At 49.8% G+C, this 19484-nt stretch overlaps 1 protein-coding gene across 1 annotated transcript in view; it reads right to left on the reverse strand.

Annotated features, from left to right (window-relative positions):
* Nucleotides 1–19082, reverse strand: part of ASIC2 (acid sensing ion channel subunit 2) — a 295279-nt gene extending 276197 nt beyond the window's left edge. The window contains exon 1 of the mRNA XM_086360270.1: nucleotides 18365–19082. Within this exon, the coding sequence (XP_086216396.1) occupies nucleotides 18365–19078 (714 nt within the window). The 5' untranslated portion in view covers nucleotides 19079–19082. The remainder of the gene's footprint in view (nucleotides 1–18364) is intronic.
* Nucleotides 19083–19484: the final 402 nt, after the last annotated feature.

Genomic DNA, 19484 nt, shown 5'->3' on the forward strand with positions numbered 1-19484 from the left:
GGAGGCATGGAGTGAAAGTTGCTTAGTCATGTCCGACTCTTTGTGACCTCATGGCCTATACAGTCCATGAAATTCTCCAGACCATAATACTGGAGTGGGTAGCCAGCTGTTCCCTTCTCCAGGGCATCTTCTCAACCCATGGATTGAACCCAGGTCTCCCTCATTGCAGGTGGATTCTTTACTAGCTGAACCACTAGGGAAGCATGGAAAAGGGGAGAAGATGATAAAGCTGACTCTGGAAGGATCTTTCTAGGAAGACATGGGGGTTGCGGGACATTTCAGACCAAGGCAACAGCACAGGAAAAAGCCCTGGGTGAATGTGGAAGATGTATGGAAGCTGTTCAACATGGCAGAATGCATGATATGCAGAGGGAGAGGGCTTGGAGCCTGCCTGGGTGCTTGGCCTTATCTTTGATGGGGAACCACATGATAACTTTGAGCAGATTCTCAGAATAAAGATAATAAATGGTTGGTCCAGTTTTCCAGCACTAAAACGGAGAAGCCATTGAAGGGGTATTGGCTGTGGTCTGGTTATAAGATATATACAAGGGCAAGGACATTGAATTGTTGAGGACTTAGAATGGATTCACTCTGATATCCTTAGAGCCCAGCATAGTATCTGGTATATAGAAGGCAGTCACTAAATGTATGAATGAGTAGATGAATCTGAGTTAGTGAAAGAATAAAAGAAGGAGCAAAGGGATGAATGACTAAAATAACAAACAAGAGTATGAATGAGTGAATCAGATGAACAGTCCAAAGCATGGTCAGCAAGCCGCCTTAGCAATTCTAACTGGTGGCCTGTAGCAACAAAAGCACAGGCTTCAGGCTGCATTACCTAGAAATGCCTTATTACTGGCACGATTCCTTCAAACTGAAGGCTTCTCCCGCTTAGGAGCAGCACGCTGCCCAAAGACAAAGGCTCACGATTACTGTGATCAAGCAAGAGGTTGTCCTTCCTGGACTCACACCTTTCAGGACACGTCCCATGGACATCCACACAATCAGGACAGGGTGCAGAAACACCTTGAGTCGGCTCATCCTCGTGGGGAGCTCCCTGGGGAGGTATGTGACCCCACTGCCCCATCTCCATTTACATGGTTTCCTTAAATGACTCGTCATTCCAGTATCATATAAAGACAAAGAAAAGAGTGATCTTTAACAAAGACTTACTTATTGCTGTGCCCTCCGCATTTCTAAGCAGCAGCTGTAGCAGCCTGAAGGTCTAGCTTGGAAGAAGCAGCAGCTTTGCTTCTCAGGGCAGGATTCAAGACAACATGGTCCCTCCCTGAACTCTCTCCCAAAGGGATGATTGTTGAAACACAGGATAAATTGTTGGGGTTGATACACACTTGGGTCTGGGACCAGAAGCCCTTTTTCTCTTATTCCAGGCTGTCTTTTCCTCATGCCTTGTAGATCCTTGCGAATCAAAATGTGAGCTGTGGGGACTTCCCTGGTGGTCCAAGGGTTAAGAGTCCAACAGGCAATGCAGAGGACACGGGTTCGATCCCTGGTTGAGGAACTAAGATCCCACAAGCCGCTGGGCAGCTGAGCTCATATACAGCATCTACTGAGCCCACATACCACAAACTAGAGAGTTCTGGAGCCGCGGTGAAGATCCTGCACGCCGCAAATGAGATCTGACACAGCCAAATAAATAAATGATAAATGTTCATTAAAAAAAAAAAAAATTACTGAGCTGTGAACCAGCAGCATCAGCCTTACTCAGGAACTTGTCAGAAATGCAGAGTCTCAGGCCCCACCTACTGAATGAACCAGAACCTGCATTTTCACAATATCCACAGGTGACTCTCATGCATGTGAAAGTTCCTGAAGTTTGAGACTCTCTGCCTGTAGGGGACACAGACGCCTCCAAGCTGGAGGATTCAATCACCTGACCAGGTTTCATAAAGCCCTTCAGGGAAAACCTTCCCCAGTAGGTGGCCCTGACATTGAGGCTCTGCAGCCAGCCTCTGATTTGGTCTCCTCGTTTTAACTCATCACCACGGGCTGGGAGAAGTACCAGAGTTGGAGTCAGAACTCCTTGGGGACTTTGGGCAAGTCAGTTCTCCCTGAGCCTCACTTTCCCCATCTGTAAAATGGGAACCGTACTGCTGGCTTTTCAGACACAGGGTTATCATGGAGACGAACAGAAGTAAAAGATCTGCAAACTCTCTCTGAAACACAAAACCAGGCGAACCAACCTGTGTTCAGTGTGGACAACCAGCCATCCTGATTGAACACTTTAGAGGCTGAAGAAGGAAAGTCCATGTGAACCTCAAAGGTAATTGTTATGCTCTCACAAAAATTAATCAGCAGAGGAACGTGGTGATAATTAACCAGGATGTAGCCCTCCAAAGAAAGGGCCTGACCATTTCGGTCTCACTGAGCTGCCCTCCAACAGGGATTTGCAATTGGATTCTTGAAACTGCAGGTTTTTTCCACTCACTTGGAGTTATTTTTTTAAAGGAGAGTTCAGCCTAAGGACCTAGGGCTACATTACATTAGCATTCCGGAGGTCAATATTTCCAGAACAGCTAGAATCATGTGGTTCTCTTTACATTGTGTGGGTGAGAGAGGCAGCTACATTTTGGAAGGAGCCAGATGTGCTCATAGAAAAGGAAAAAAAAAAGGAGACTTGAGCTACAGAAGATGAATTTCCAGTGTTGGAATAAGGAGGCCGATCCCCCTCCCCCAGCCTCAAGCCCCTGGTCCCTCTGCTGTGAATCTGTTCTCGGAACCCTCTGTTCTTAATTCCCAGTCTCAGCAGAGATATCATCTCCTCGAAGAAGCAATCCTTCCCTGACACTCTCTATCACATTCTTTCTATTTTTTGCTTTAAAAGAATTTATTAATATTGGAAACAGTCTTGCTCACTTATTTATATATCGTATGGATCTTCCCAGATGGCTAATGGTAAAGAATCCACCTGTCAATAAAGGAGTTGCAGGAGATGCAGGTTCAATCCCTGGGTCAGGAAGATCCCCTGGAGAAAGAAATGGCAACCCACTCCAGTATTCTTACCTGGGAAATTCCATGGACAGAGGAGCCTGTGGGCTACAGTCCACGGGGTCATGAAGAGTCAGACATGACTGAGTGGCTGAGCATGCGTGTTTATCTGTGCCACTGCCTTCCTCCCACCCCCGCCAACACAGAATATTTTCCTAACATCCTCAATCAACTGGGGTTCTGCATTCAAAACAGATCGCTAGATCTCTCCCCATAAATTCTGATTCAGCAGGTCTGGGTTGGGATCCTAACATCCTCAATCAACTGGGGTTCTGCATTCAAAAGAGATCGCTGGACCTCTCCCCATAAATTCTGATTCAGTAGGTCTGGGTTTGGATCAGGGATTTTGAAACCAGCCCTCCCAATGACTGTCACCTTCATGGAGATCATTCACAAGCTCCATGGTGGAGGGCACACATCCATGTCCCTCTGAGCCTTGCATCTGGCACGATGCCCCCTACAAGAGGGATCTGGCTGCCCCTTCGTGGATGAATGAACGAATGAATGACCGAATGAGTCATGTATACTTTGGTGGAACCATCACCCCTAGGTCCCATTTTAGCGGCTCAGTATTTGGGCAGAGCACCTGTCACTCACGAGAAATGGAAGTAGGTACTGGACCAGTCAGAAGATAGAGCCAGGCATGGCCTCTGCCCTCACGGAGGTGACAGTCTGACGAGAGGAGATGGAGTCTACGGAGGATAACAGTAAAAGACCGAGAAAGGAAAGAACGGTAAGAGAGACATAAAGTGAGTGATGACGGGTCAGAAGGACGGGATCGTGCTTTCCAGATGGGCTAACTTCAGAAGAGCTGGGATTTTCCCCAGACAGCACTTTTATTGTGCATCATATGTTTGTTTGTGATAAATTATACATACATGTGGTTAAAAATATTCAAACCATAGAAAATGATGCAGAATGTGAAGCCAGGCTCCTTCCCAGCCACCCTGTCCCATCCTTCCAGTCCCCTCCTCAGAGGCAGACCTCATGCACCCTTCCAGGTATATTCTGTGCGTAGCTAACGAAACCCACAGCTAGACAGAACAGAGAGGGTGGACAGGCAGAGACAGCAGATGAGGGGTCTGGGTAAGGGAACAGCCCAAGGAAGGGGGTGAGGGAAGCCAGAAAATTCCTTGAGAAAGATCAACAGCTCTTAAATGACTTGCCTTTGTGACTCAGGGCCATGGACCCACGACTCCAGGATGGTGGGAAGAGGGAGGTCAGACAAGGTGTTTGATTGGTGGTTTCCCACATTGCTGGCTGGCTAAGCTTCTTGGAGCATGGGGCAAGGTGGGGTGGGGGTGGGCGTGAGGCAGCCAGGGGTCAATAAATATTAAATACTGAAAATGCTCTCCTTATATCCTATGACATCCCTTATACGGGGAGTCTAAAAAGAAATGATACAAATGAGCTTATTTAAAAAACAGAAACAGACTCACGGACTTAGAGTACGAACTTATGGTTGCCGGGGGTGGGGGAGGATGGATGGAAGGGATAGTTAGGGAGTTTGGGATGAACATACCGCTTTATTTTAAATGAGTAATCAACAAGGACCCGCTGTATAGCACAACTCTGCTCAATGTTATGAGGCAGCCTGGATGGGCGGGGGTTTGGAGGAGAATGGATATCTATATATGTACGACTGAGTCCCTTTGCTGTCCATCTGAAACTATCACAGCATTGTCTACCAACTATATTCCAATACTGAATAAAAAGTTTTTTTTAAGAAAGAAAATGCTCTCCTTTAAAAGCACAAGATGCAGGTCCTCAACACCACTTCCCGCATTAACCTTATGGGCCTTGATTCCCTCATCTATAAAATGGGCACAAGAGGACTGTACAGAAAGTATTGCCATGAGGGTAGGAGACACAAGCATGAGGCACAGAACCTGGTGCAGAGGAGGTCGTCTTCTGTCTGATTCCGCTTCCTCTCGTCCCACCTCTTGGCATCAACCATTGTACTCAACTTGCCAGAAATGCCTTTGCAGGGACCTCAGCTGACCCCGGCTCCAACATTTATTTATAAATGTCACTTTGGGCGAGTTTCCTTTTATTCTCTGGGCCTTCACTTCCTCGCCACTGCGTTGGTGGTGCCACAGCAAAGAGAGCTACGAGGACGTTCGAGACCTTCTGCATCAGCCCTGGCATTACCTGCCTACTAAGTGCCTGCCCAGCCCCTTCTTTCCTTAGCATCACAGCCCATCGGGCTCAGCTCCTCAGCCACGGCCAGAGTGACGGTGCTCTTGCTGCCCTAAAGACCCGACTAAAGAAGATGAGAGCCACCCCAGGTCAGAATTTTAAAAACAAAACTTACTTGGATGTGAAAAATGCACCCGTGTTTCTTTGGCTGGTTAAAATATTTGATGCTCATCGAATATTCAACAACAACAAAAAAAGGTTTTCACTCCCTGTACTGTCAGAAATGTAATGTAATTATAGCGATGTTAAATATCCCCAGCTGTTCTGAGATATTTGAATCTTAAATCAAGCCTGCCTCTACACATCCTGGGTTGCAGCTGGAGATCCACACCAAGTACCACACCAAGGCAGAGCTGGGGGAAGTTCAAGCGAGAACTCTGGGCTATATCTCCAAGCTTGTTTGTGAGATCTGGGCTTCATCCCAACATCGCTATATGGACCCCCAACCTGGGCTGTTGGCAGCATCACCAAAAAAAGCTGTGTTCCTCAACAGGGCTGTGCAGACTTGTAGGTCATAAGCATCTATCCAAACAGGCTTTCAAATCCATGTGCAGGGAGCATAAAGAGATAGTGTAAAATAAACGGTAATAAAGTGAATAAACACACGTCTCACTCCAGAGCCTCTGAGGTTCTTCTATAAATCAAATTCTTGCCATAATTTGCTCTGCGAGGCTGTGCTGAGCAGCGGAATCAAACCTCATCTGCTTTCCTGAGTGGTAGGCTTAGATTTATGGATGTGAGTTCACAGTGGATGCCCATGCCATTTCAAAGTGGGAAAATAATTTTCGTTAGGAGGGGTTCCAAGAGGAGATTAAACCTTTCACTTTCAGAGATCAGAGAATCAACAACTTTCAGATCAGATATGCTGCTGGAATCAGAAGGGGATGGTCAGTGTATGTATTTTGCAAAAAGAGTAAACTTGCAGAGGAAGAAATAGACACTGTGGTGATATAAAAGCTTAAGCGCAAATATCCTCAGAGTCGATTTCAAGCGTCCCAGTGCCATTCAACGTGACCTTGAGCCACCCAATCTCCCTCTTTGCTTTTTAAATTTGGATCAGGGGACTAAAGAAACCCTCAAAGACTGACCTACCCATATAGGTTTGGGATTAAAAGTACTTAATTATTCCTGGCTAGAATTGTAACAGTGTATAGAAGGTCATGCTATTCTTCCAGCACTTGGAAATTTTTTCTGCAAAGAAGTGAGAGGGGTCATCATTATAATGATGATAAAGATGATAGTGACTTTTCACTTTTATCTAGCATGAACACATCTGTGCTTTTACATTCACGACAGTGGTGGTGCTTTCTGTATCCATACTCAACTTTCATCCACCAGGACTAGACCACACCTGGCTTTCAAGAAATCATTTTTGAACGGATTATTATATTGTCTTTAAGTTTCATAACAGCCCTGCAAGGAAGGTATGATCTCTGCTTTACAAAGAAGGAAACAGAATCTCAACGAAGATAAGCACCTCCCACCCTAACAGCCACCCTGTCAATGCTAGGCAGTCCTGGGAGTTGAACTTGAGTCTGACTCTTGAAGTCACATTCTTCCTACTTCCTCTTACTTTTTCTAGTTGTACTCCTTTCTAGTTGCTGGGGTCCAAATTCCCAATCTGGCATGAATGTTAAACATGGATAAAATACTCCCACGTGGACTATTTTTGAACCAAGCTACATGTTTGTTATGGATTCTTTCATTTTCTAGGTTTTAGGATAGACCCTGATCTTAACCTGGACTTCCCTGGTGGCTCAGATGGTAAAATGTCTGTCTACAATGCGGGAGACCTGGGTTCAATCCTGGGGTCAGGAAGATTCCCTGGAGAAGGAAATGGCAACCCACTCCAGTACTCTTGCCTAGAAAATCCCACGGACGGAGGAGCCTGGTGTCCACGGGGTTGCAAAGAGTCGGACACGACTGAGCAACTTCACTTCACTGATCTAAACCTACTCAGCCTGGTTCACTAGGTGTAACAGAGAGTGTTTTGTACAGCAAATGAGGCCTGTATTAAATTTCTGTTGCTGCTGTAACAAATTACCACAGTCTTAGTAGCATCAAACAGCGCAATTTTATCAGCATACCATTCTAGGTCAGAAAGCTAAAATCAAGGTGTCAACAAGGCTGCATCCCTTCTGGAAGTTCTGGGGGAGAATCTGTTTCCTTGCCTTTCCTAGCTTCTAGAGGCTACCTGCTTTCCTTGGGTTGCGGCTCCTTCCTCCATCTCAAAGTTGTCCGTGCAGTGTCTTCATATCTCTCTCTGACTCCCTGGCCTCAGCTTCCACGGTTCCATCTTCTCTGACCCTGACCCTCCTGCTTCTCTGTTACAAGGACCTTTGTGATTACATGGGGCCCACTAGGTGGTCAAGGATAATCTTTCCATCTCAAAGCCCTTATTCTGGATTTCCCTGGTGGTCCAGTGGTTAAGAACCTGCAGCAGTGAAGACTGCTGCTGCTGCTGCTAAGTCGCTTCAGTCGTGTCCAACTCTGTGTGACCCCATAGACGGCAGCCCACCAGGCTCCCCTGTCCCTGGGATTCTCCAGGCAAGAACACTGGAGTGGGTTGCCATTTCCTTCACCAATGCATGAAAGTGAAAAGTGAAAGTGAAGTTGCTCAGTCGTGTCCGACCTCAGCGACCCCATGGACTGCAGCCTTCCAGGCTCCTCCATCCATGGGATCTTCCAGGCAAGAGTACTGGAGTGGGGTGCCATTGCAGCCAAAAATAAATAAATAAATAAATATTTTTAATGTCCTTAATCACATCTGCAGAGTCCCTTTTGCCATGTAAGGTAACGTATTCACAGGTTCTGGGGATGAGGACCTCTTTGAGGGGCCATTATTCAGCCGACCACATGGCCTTTTCAATTTGGTTTGATTGACACTGGCTTGACGCGTGGCCCCTGTGCAACGCCTGCTGTGATGTGACATTGATGCCAGAACAACAATGCCTCTGTTATGCACTTCCTCTGGGGTTCACTGGGGAACCCAGGACTCCTCCCCCAGGTACCTTCCTTGCTCCACTCCAGGATGCCCATTCTGTGTGTTTTCTTACAGACCCAGTGAGTCAGATGTGACTGAGAAAGCCCATGGATGCCTCCTTCTCAGCATTCATGGAGCCCAAGCCTTGCCCCTCAAAGTGTGGTCCACGGACTACCAGCATCTGCATCACTTGGGGGCTTGTCAGAAATGCAAATCTCAAGTTCCATTCCAGACCTACCAAATCAGGACCTCTGCCATGGGCCCAGGAATCTGAGTATGCTAAATTTTTAGGAAGCATGGGTCTAGAAGCTTCTCTATTCATCCACAGCCGATTGGAATATGCCAGAACAAACCTGCCTGGGAAGGAGGGCAGGCCACCGGGCAGAGATAAAGAAGGAACCCAACACCTCATCTTAGCAGCCAGTTTGAGCGCTGATTCTTTTTGGCAAGGCACTCAGAAGTCCACTGCCTTTCTCTTAAGAAAATCTTTCAGGGCAGACAATATGCCCCCAAGTCCACCCTGGCCAGGAACAAAGTTGCTAGGGAAAGAAGCGGTATATAGAGGCCATAGGAGGACTGCATTCACAGTTTTTGGCTAATTTCTGTTGCTGTGTCATGTGACCCTGGGCAAGACACTCCACCCTCTGAAGTTAGACAGGCTGCTGCTGCTGCTAAGTCGCTTCAGTCGTGTCCGACTCTCTGCGACCCCATAGATGGCAGCCCACCAGGCTCCCCTGTCCTTGGGATTCTTCAGGCAAGAACACTGGAGTGGGTTGCCATTTCCTTCTCCAACGCATGAAAGTGAAAAGTGAAAGTGAAGTCGCTCAGTCGTTCCCGAATCTTCGAGACCCCATGGACTGCAGCCTACCAGGCTCCTCCGTCCATGGGATTTTCCAGGCAAGAGTACTGGAGTGGGGTGCCATTGTCTTCTCTGTAGACATGCAATAGAGTGCAATACTCACCCTCTGTTCTTACAAGGATAAAATGAGATGGTAATGTATATTACACATTCCTATCCAGGTATGATCACTGGTTTAGTCACTAAGTCATGTCTGACTCTTGTGACCCCATGGACTACGTAGTCTGCCAGGTTCCTCTGTGCATGGGATTCTCCAGGCGAGAATACTGGAGTAGGTTGTCATTTCCTTCTCCAAGGTACGATCACTAAAAGTCGGCTAAGTAGAAATGCAGGTTGGACTTGCCTGGTGGTACACTGGTTAAGAATCCATCTGCCAATGCAGGGGACATGGGTTCAATCCCTGGTCCAGGAAGATCGCACATGCCTTGCAACAACTAAGCCCCTGCATCACAACTACTGAGCCTGTGCTCCGCAACAAGAGAAGCCTCCACAGTGAGAAGACTGAGCACCGCAACTAGAAAGTGAGTAGCCCCTGCTTGCCACAACTAGAGAAAGCCCACACACAGCAACAAGCACCCGGTGCAGCCAAAAAATAGATAAATTTAAAAAACAAACCAAAAACACCTTAAAAAAAAGAAACGCAGGTTAATCTAGCCAAAGCTGCACTGGGATTTCTTTGTAGGAAAAACTGTGACGTAGGGAAAGGAGGGTTGACTTTGGAATCCTAAGATCAGAGTCTATGTCTGTGACCTTGGGTGAGTTACTGAACCTACTCACTTTCTTTATCTGTATCAAGGAAAGAGGAATACTTTTCTGTCTGGTCCGTTGTTGGGCTGGAATAAAATAATGAATATAAAAGGACCTGGCAGAGAGCTCAATAAATGTGTGCAGAATCAGAGGAAACAATTTACTAAGCAAATTAATAGTATAAACAATGGTGTCAGGGGAGATATTTGACATGCTCAGGAGAACAAACTTCCCCAGTACGTTCATGGCCTCTATTTGTTTTACCAACAATTCATGTTCCAATTATTCGTGAGTCATTTGTTTGTTCGTTAGCGCAGGTCTGAGCTGGAACTCAATTTGGCAATAGCTCCTTAGCCAGGATTTCAAAGTTATCCATGTCCTTGAAAGAATGAATATGGGAATTTAGTTCAGGTTATGGCTACATGAAAACATTTGCATAACTCCTGAGTAAGTTCCCCATGATAGACCTATAATATTTCCATTGGCTGCAAGTCCATCATGGATCCTAGGAATGGCTTTTCCTTCTCAGGGTGGCAGGGCTTGGAAACCAGGATAAATTCCAGGGGCTGTACCAACTTGTAGTGAAAGAAATTTTCAGTGAAGGCTTGACTGTATGGGACACCTTCTATGGAAAGATTTGTTCTCACTAGCATCTTTGAGAGTTGGTAGAATGGTGTTAGAGAAGGAAACGGCAACCCACTCCAGTGTTCTTGCCTGGAGAATCCCAGGGACGGGGGAGCCTGGTGGGCTGCTGTTTATGGGGTCACACAGAGTTCGACACGATTGAAGTGACTTAGCAGCAGAATAGTGTCATCAAAAAGAATATCAGCTTCCGAGCTGGACTAATCTTTGGTTGAATCTTAACTCTGCTGCCTCTGAGCTATGACTTTGTACCTCTCTTGAGCCTCCGTTTCCTCATCTGTAAAATGGGTGCCATAATAGTCATTCGATTCTGGTGAAATTGATGTGACCCATTTACATAACAGGTGCCCTGTACAAATCCTGGTGCTTCCCTAGTGGCTCAGATGGTAAAGGATCCGCCTGGAAAGCTGGAGAAGCGGGTTCAATCCTTGGGTCGGAAAGATCCCCTGGAGAAGGGAATGGCAACCCACTTCAATAGTCTTGCCTGAAGAATTCTAGACAGAGGAGCCTGGCGGGCTACAGTCCATGGGGTCTCAAAGAGTCGGACACGACTAGCAACTAACGCTTTCATACGAATCCTGGGCTAGAGTCTGTCCCCCTTCCTGCACGGGGAGGCACACTCAGTTCTGCAGGACAGTTTACTGCAAACAGTGGGTTTGGGCTCATCTTTGTGGCCCAGTGCCTGGCAATCAGTAGATGCTCAATGTGCACCACTGGACTGAATCTCTGAGTAGCCGATCCCAGCAAATCACTGAGGAGAACCAAAGTGACTGATGCGCAAACCGAATGGTCTGGTTATTCCTCCAGCCCTTCTCAATTGGGCAGACATCTGATTGATGCCTTCATGACCAGCCACAGTGGCCCCCGAATAGCCACTATCAGAATCAGCGTGACGTGGGTCCATTTGGGTATCTACAGACCTGAGCAGAACTGACATCTGATTCCCCAAACTGATTTCCCCAAAGTCACATAACTGGGGGAAGTCTTTTCATGTTCCTTGCATAAATGTCTATTTAATCACCATCCTGTCTCTAGCACTCCAATAACGTGTACATTTCCCCCCGCTTCATCACCGCAAAGACGCAAAATGGTTGGCTGAAGAGCATGGGCCATCTGCAGTAGTTAAGCCCTATTTTCCCCTGACTGCTCACTTGGATGGAGAACTTTGCAGCTAAGTCCCATTAGTCATTTGGCTCCTGCTCTCATTTCACAGAGGAAGCTGCAGAGGCCAAAGTCACATAGGCGGGTCAGGGCAGAATAGAGGCTGGATTGGTCTTCCCAGAAAAACCTCTGCCCCACCAAACCTGCTCTTTCCTCATCCAGCTATGTAGCTATGCCTTTGTGGCCCTGAGGATTTGGGTTCAGATCCCAGCTTTGCTATATGCTGGCTCTGTGACTTTCAGCTTAACTACAGAACTGCCCAGAGGGGCATGTCCCCCATCAGCCAAATGGCGATGATTACACAACCTTTTAGGGTGATTGTGAAAATTGAGATGGTGTGAAACGTGCTCAGCTTGGGTCTGGCACATCGCAGCCGCCCGGTACTATTTGCCTTCGTCCTTCGCTCGAAATGTTCACTGCAAGTAATATGAACGGAAATAGCTCACATTTATTGAGTCCTTACTGGGTTCCAGAAACTCTTCTAAGCATTTGACATGTATTAGCTCGTTTATCCCTCTTTCTCTAAAGGCAAAGGTATCTTTCTCTCCTCCCTGAAGCCATCCATCTTCACAACTATTGGGCTGCCTGGCCTAGCACCACTTCAACGGAATTTGCTGATTTTAAACAACATGTTGCTGAAATGATTTCTTGTTTTCTGTGGCTGGCTTGCAGCAGCCAGCCTGCTTCCTGTGACAAAGTGTGATGAAATCACATGCTGTTGTCTTGGCTTTTAGTACAGAGGACCGGTCCAAAATCTGCACTCAGGGTTGACTCCTGCAGATAGGGGGAGAGGGTGGTGCACGGTTAGGCAATGGGGGGCAGGGAAGGCTGGAATTCTGATGGAGTTAGGAAAGGGGGTGACAGCTGGATGGGGGTTGGGACCAGATGAGATCTCCCTGTCAGTGTGACAGCCAGCAATGAAAGAAGTCAGACATTTTGCTACAGAGTTCAAAAACTTAGTGTGGCCTCCAGGTGTTCACACCTTTGCATTGTTGTCATTGTTGCTGTTGTTGAGTTGCCAAGCGGTGTCTGACTCTTTGTGACCCCATGGACTACGGCACACATGGCTTCCCTGTCCCTCACCATCTCCCGGAATTTGCCCAAACTTGTGTCCATTGAATAGGTGCGTTGTTACTATTTCCCCAACTCATCATATCCAGCCCCAACCCCCAAGCCCTGTGCACAGCTTTGAGCCACACTCAGCCCCAGAAAGGACGTGTCCAATTTCATTCTCTCATGTCTCCATTCTCCCCATTCGCACAAGGTGCCCCCTCTCCATGAAGCCCCGTTTCTCTCCTTCTCTACCTTGGAACTCCTACTGATCCTTCCAGACTCAGCTCCGATGTCACCTCCTCCCAGAAGCCCTTAGAGATCCCTAGTCTGCTCTGGGTATTCCTTCTGAGCCCACGCAGCACCTCTGGACTCCTGGCATCTGTTGCTGCTATCTCTTTCTTCAACAAAACTGCAGGTTCACGGAGGACACACCCCATGCCTTATTTAACGCTACATCCCCAGCAGCTAGTTTAGAGCATGACATACAGTTGACACTTAGTATACATTGGGTGTTGGAATGAATGAACCAGGAAATGAGCACATCGCCACTCAGGTAAGTGCTCCTGATAAGAGATGATAATGATATTGATCATAATTAATAACTGCTACCATGAGATACAAAGACTGTGCCTATCTCTTTATCATATTATAACAACAGCTCTTGAATACTGAGCTCCTATGCTGTTCAGGCTGGAGAAGGCAATGGCAACCCACTCCAGTACTCTTGCCTGGAAAACCCCATGGATGGAGGAGCCTGGTAGGCTGCAGTCCATGGGGTTGTGGAGGAGCCTGGTAGGCTGCAGTCCATGGGGTTGCGAAGTCGGACATGACTGAGCGACTTCACTTTCACTTTTCACTTTCATGCACTGGAGAAGGCAATGGCAACCCACTCCAGTACTCTTGCCTGGAGAATCCCAGGGATGGCAGAGGCTGGTGGGCTGCCGTCTATGGGGTCGCACAGAGTCGAACACGACTGACGTGACTTGGCAGCAGCAGCAGCATGCTGTTCAGGCAGGGGCTGGTCACTGCATACGTATTATCTTCTTCCCAGCTTTCAGGGGCTTAGCGAGGGAGGTACACAGCTAAAAAGGGACAAAGCCAAAGCTTAAACTGAGGTCTGCCTGGATGCTTCCTCTGACCCTTGCCTCCTCCCAGAGAACATCACTGCTTCTTGTCATTGGGCCCTGACTGGCCTCTGTCTACAGCTGTTCCCAGACCCTTAGGCCCTCCTCCGAGGCCCCATGCCCACAGAGCCTGGCCTCATCATTCCCCGTCCTGTCCAATTACTGGGGAAGGCTGGTCTTCCCGCCCCCAGGAAAGCCCAGAGCGGCCAGAGTGTTCAGAGCCTGAGGTCCACGGCAGAAGCCAGGGAAATCACATGGACAGTTGGAAGCAGAGCTGCTTTGTCTGACCACTGAGTGATTAACCATTTCGCAGCTGTGACAAACATAGAGAGGAGTTGCACGTAACCACATCCTGAATGGCCTGCGGACTAAAACCTGACAGACACGCCCCACAGCCCTCTGATCTCCCCTGTTGAGCTTATTTCTAGAGCCTGAGGCCAACAGGATAGAATGAGATATTGGGGCACATCTCCCCACTGGTCCCCCCGGAAGCTCATCCCTCACCTGGGCCACTTAGGGCTTCGGAACCCCAGGTACCTTGGCATCCTCATTCTCTCTCTCTCTGCTCCCCAAAGTAATAAATGCCCCCAAACTGACTGGGCATTTCCTCATTAGAAAGGCATTCCACTGGTACTCCCTGGAGAAATTAACCCAGGAATTCTGGAAAACAATGAGATCTTGAGGTTACCTGGGGAAGGTCTTCACTCCCCAAACCATTCCTGAGTGCTTAACATGCATATCAGGGTCTGTGTTGGGGGCTGAAGATGTCAGGGAAATCAGATCTGATTCCTGCTTGAGTCTGGGCAGTGTGTGTGAGGGGGAAGTGTGGTGACACTCATGCATGTGAGGACTGACACCTAAACGGGAGGCAGAGGGCAAAAAAGAGGAAGGTATCAGTTTCAGTGAGAAGCGGAGGTGGTGGTTGGTCAGGGAAGGCTTCAAAAGAGAGGAAACCCCAGGGCTGGAGGCTGAAGGATGACTGGGCATCCCCAGGTCACCATACGCACTTACGGTAGCAGAGGAAGCAGTCCAGCTGTTGTCAGCTGTTCAGCAGAGCTTGGGCACGTGGTACCAGAGAGAGCATGGCCAGAGATAAGGAAGGGCCCAGGTTCAGGGCCTGAGGAACCAGGACCTGGGACAGGTGAGTCACTGAAGGGTTTGAAGAAATGGGATGCTATGCTCTGAGTGGAACTTTAGAAAGACTGCTCTGACTATAGGGCCAAGGGTGGATGCAGAGGGCAGGGAGCATAAGCTGGAGGCCAGAGACCAGTGAGGAGGCTGATGCCCTTTAAAGGCGGCATTTTTATGGGGACCCAGCACAGTCCAGAGTGTCTATCTCACACATACCTACGTGCATGCTCATTCATTCAGTTGTATCCAACTCTTTGCGACCCCTTGGATTATAGTCCGCCAGGCTTCTCTGTCCATGGAATTCTCCAGGCAAGAATACTGGAGTGGGTTGCCATGCCCTCCTCCAGGGGATCTTTCCCACCCAAGGACTGAACTCACATCTCCTGCACTGGCAGGCGGATTCTTTACCATTGAGCCACCTGGGAAGCCCATAGAGAATGTGGTGTATGTACTATTGTTACCACCACTAGATGGAGCAGGAAATTAAAGAACAGAGAGATTAAGTCACCTGTCCAAGGGCACACAGCAAGTGGTCATCTCAGGATTTGAGCCATCAGTTCAGCCTGAGAGTTCACACTCTTAACCACTCACTATAGTGTTCCTTCATCAGAGCCAACAAAGGCTTGGGGCAGGGTAGAGTGGTTAAAGAAAGGATTCCTTAATGGGCCCACCCACTGTATATTAAGGGCTCCCCTGAAATAGCTTCTGGCCTCCATGGATAGAGGGGTGCAATCTTTAATCCTGAGGCCCTTGGAGAAAAACTACAGCATGAAACGTGATGGCGCTGAAAACTCCCAGGGCAATACCATGACGTGAAGCCACTAGGGGTCACTTGAGTCCCCAGGAAGGTATGGAAGTAACACTTTGGTTTAGGTGGGTGTGGGCCTGCAAAGTCTTCAGACACAGGAAGGCAGGGTACGGGTGGTCACAGAAGGGTGTACCCCAGTGAGAAGAACTCGATTTTCACCAACTCAGGGCATTCCTGCCAGGGAGACTGAGGTCAGATGACTCCTGCAGGCACTATGTGCTCTGTAGACCCCTAACAAGTGGCCAAGGCTATGACCCCCTTGCAGGGGGCCAGTTTCCACTCTCCCAGCCTTGCTCCCAGAAGGAACAGGATTTGGAGGTGGCTGATGGCTAGAGTCCTACCCAGGGATCCTCTGATAGAAGAGAGGCCCAGGGTCAGAGAGGAAGGTTCCACGTGGCTTCTGTGTGTGCGTCTGGTGGTATACAAAGTTGGACTTTGAGCTTGCTGACTCAGGGCTCTGGACTGCATCTTAGTGCATCCGATCCCTCATCTTTAACATGGGAATAAAACTCTGCCAAAGCAGGGCTGTGGTAAATGTCAAAAGTGAATCCTGGCAGTTAGCCCGCGAGCCATGCTTTGTAAAGCCATCATCAGATGTGCTGAGTTTTCCAGGTGTTGTATAGCTTGGAACTGGAGCTGCTGATCCTTGAATGTAACAGTGAACTTCAGTCTAATTCTAGGGGCTGCTAGCGAGTGGTCAGCCCAAGAACAACACAATAAGCTCCTACAGGCAAACGAGCTCTGTTCCAAGATCACGTTCATGCGTCCAATTTTTAAGTCCAGCAAAGCCAGCCTAGATACCCAACTAACACGATTAGCTATATGGTACCATACTGTAACAGGTTTATAATACTTTTCACACAAATAATACATAAAAAAAACGAAAAATAAAGAAAACATTTTTCATCTTATAGCACAGTACCCTGAAGAGAACAGTAGAACCAACTACATCACCGCTGCTTTTATGCTTATTTCCAGACATCCTGGGCTTGAAATAAAGGTACTGTACTACTGTCTTCTATACAATACTGAACAGTAAAGGACACAAAAACACAGCCACTTGGGGAGGATGCACGCATGTGACAATGTACTCCAGACACATGAACTTATGTGATTGGACAGGCAAAGGTAGGTTTGTATCTTTGAAAGTTCGCAACTTGAAGGTTCGTATGTAAGGGACTTACTGTAAACAATAAAGGCTCATGACCTTCCTTCCTCTTTCTTTGTTAGACGGAACTCAGAATTGTATCTGAAGTCTGGGCGAAGTCACTTAGAAACATATGTTAACAGCACCTCCTGCTTGCTAAGGCGGGGGAACCATGAAATAGGTATTCTTTTAAAGCAAGCTGAAAAGCTCAGGAAACAAGGGATCTTTGGGGAGAGGATAATTCACAGCTACCGCTAACGCAGGCTTAAAGCAAAACAAAGAGAGTAAGACTGAGGCCAGGGTCACTATCCTAGACCAGGACTGGGCCAATCCGCCCATCAGAGCCCTGGCCTGATGGGCATCTGTGCCAACACCTGTTGGAACCAAAGCATCTCTTTATTATCCTAAAAAAAAAAAAAAAAAGCACTGTCAGAGATGAGACGGTCAGGAGGAATGCCTAAAGCTGGTAAAATCACCATCAGAACATTATGAACAAACTACACACATGGACATTCCCGGCACTGGTGGCAAAGCCCAACCCCCTGAAGGGGCATTTACACACGAATGGCTGGCCAGGCTGGTGCCACGCTGAGGCTTGGCACCACAACTCCTCCTAGGCAGACCACACAAAGCAGATACCTTCTGTCTGACAGCTGCCTTATCCAGACTCCAGCATGGGAGAACCAGCACAACAAAACGTTTACAAAGCCTTCAATATCAATTGAGCACAGCTTCACTATCTCTGCCATGCTGCTTTCCCACTGCCGGGCGTTGGCTCCCCTAGAGGGACAGACCCATTCTCACACCTCGTGGGGACAAGGGGCCCCATGGCACCCACCACGGCTCCATTTCCAGATTGCTTCTGACACAAGCTCGTACCAGAAGGGTACTTCCTGACACAAAAAGTACCAGAAGGGGCTGCTGCTTCTCCCACCAAACTAGGTACAGCTTCATCCTCCGCTGGTATTCTGGTGATTTCCTCCAAAGTCTCCCAAATTGGAAGTGTTTGGAAACTCTCGAGTCATAAGCTACTTAGAGTCCCCAGCGAGCTTAGGGGGTCTACCTGATTCTTGCCCATATTTAAAGAGCTTCCTATTGAGTTTCCCAAAGAGAACAAGCCCACACTTCAGACAGGCTTCTCTGTCTTCCCATCCCTTCACCCCCAACACAGAGTAGCTACGTGGAGTACTGTGGATCCTGGGGTGGGGGGTGGGGGTGAGGCCTGGAAGAAAGGGGACTGGTATTCCCAGAGGGGGTTTGGATGCAAAGAGAGAGGCCGGAACAAGGGAGCCAGAGGACTCCTCCTGCAGTGACGTCCGAGTTCCCATAACCTGGAGAATATGCGGGGGACCTAAGACTGGGTTCTGCCCCGGGCCTCTTGGGCTGATATCACCTCCAGGGGCCTGGGGTCCAGCCCCCGGGCTGGGGAAGAGCTGCCAGACCCCGGGGCTGGGGAAAGTGAGGGAGCAGAGGGAGCGGGTTCGCGCAGAGGGCCACTCACGGAGGAGAAGTTGTGCGGGCCGCAGAGCTCGCCGCGGTACTTGCAGGAGAGCAGCATGTCCTCGAGCTGGTGGCCCAGGCGGTCCATGAAGGCGGCGCTGATGCCCTCGAAGTGGCGGGGAGGCAGGAAGAGGCGGAAGTCGGCCAGCTTGCGGAACCACTGGCGGCGCGGCTCGTCCCCCCGCAGCAGCTCGCTGACCAGCGGGCGCGCCGTGCGGTTGGGCAGCAGCAGCCCGAGCCAGTGGCCGGCGTAGTAGAGGTCCCCCTTGGAGAGGCGCGGGAAGCGCAGCGGGTTGTTGTTGCACACGGTGACGGCGGGGAAGGGCAGCTGGCGGCTCCACTCGCGGTGCACACGCGTGTGCGACGGGAAGCTGAGCCAGTAGAGCAGGCGGTTCGAGGACCAGGACAGCAGCAAGCCGAGGGACGTGCAGAAGGCCAGCACCCAGAGCGCCCGCCGCTGGAAGGAGCCCCCGGGCGCCGCGCGCCCCGCGCACATGTGCCGCAGCCCGTGCAGTTTAGCGCGGCTCAGCGACGGCCGCCCTCTGCGGGCGCCCCCCGGCCCCTGCAGCGCCCGCTCGCGCTCGCCGCCCCGGCCGCCCCCGGGCTGCCCGGCCGCCGCCACCGCCGCGGGCGCCGGTTCCTCGCGGGCCATGCGGAAGCGTCCCGGGCCGGTGAGTGCGGCCGCGGGCCGCCCGGCTCCGCCGCTCCGGCTCATTCATTCAGTCCGTGGCTGGCGGCAGCGGCGGCGGCCCCGGCCGGGCGGAGCCGCCATGGAAGTCCGCAGCAGCGGTGGAAGCAGCAGCGGCAGCCGCCGCGCGCAGCCCGCGCCAGGGAAGCGTGCGCCCGAAAGGAGCTCCGGTGGCGCGGCATGCCCGCCCGGCGCCGCCACCGCCGCCTCCGCGGGCGTCCGCCCGGGACCGAGCCCGCCTCGGCCCGCCGCCCCTGGCACGGGCCTTCCCGAGCGCCTCCCAGGCTCTCCTGGCTCCGCGTCCTCCTGAGGATGCCCGACGCCGGCCACTACCTTTGGAGCGGCCCCGCTGGGCGCCGCCTCTCCGGTCCCGGGGTGCTGCACCCGCGTCCCCTTGTCCTGGACCTCGGGGGACCCTGAGCTGAGTCTCTCC

Source organism: Bos grunniens, chromosome 19 (genome assembly GCF_055505025.1).
Source record: "Bos grunniens cultivar Pamir isolate PY7600 chromosome 19, Bosgru_T2T1.0, whole genome shotgun sequence".
In the NCBI taxonomy this organism is placed as follows: Eukaryota; Metazoa; Chordata; class Mammalia; order Artiodactyla; family Bovidae; genus Bos; species Bos grunniens.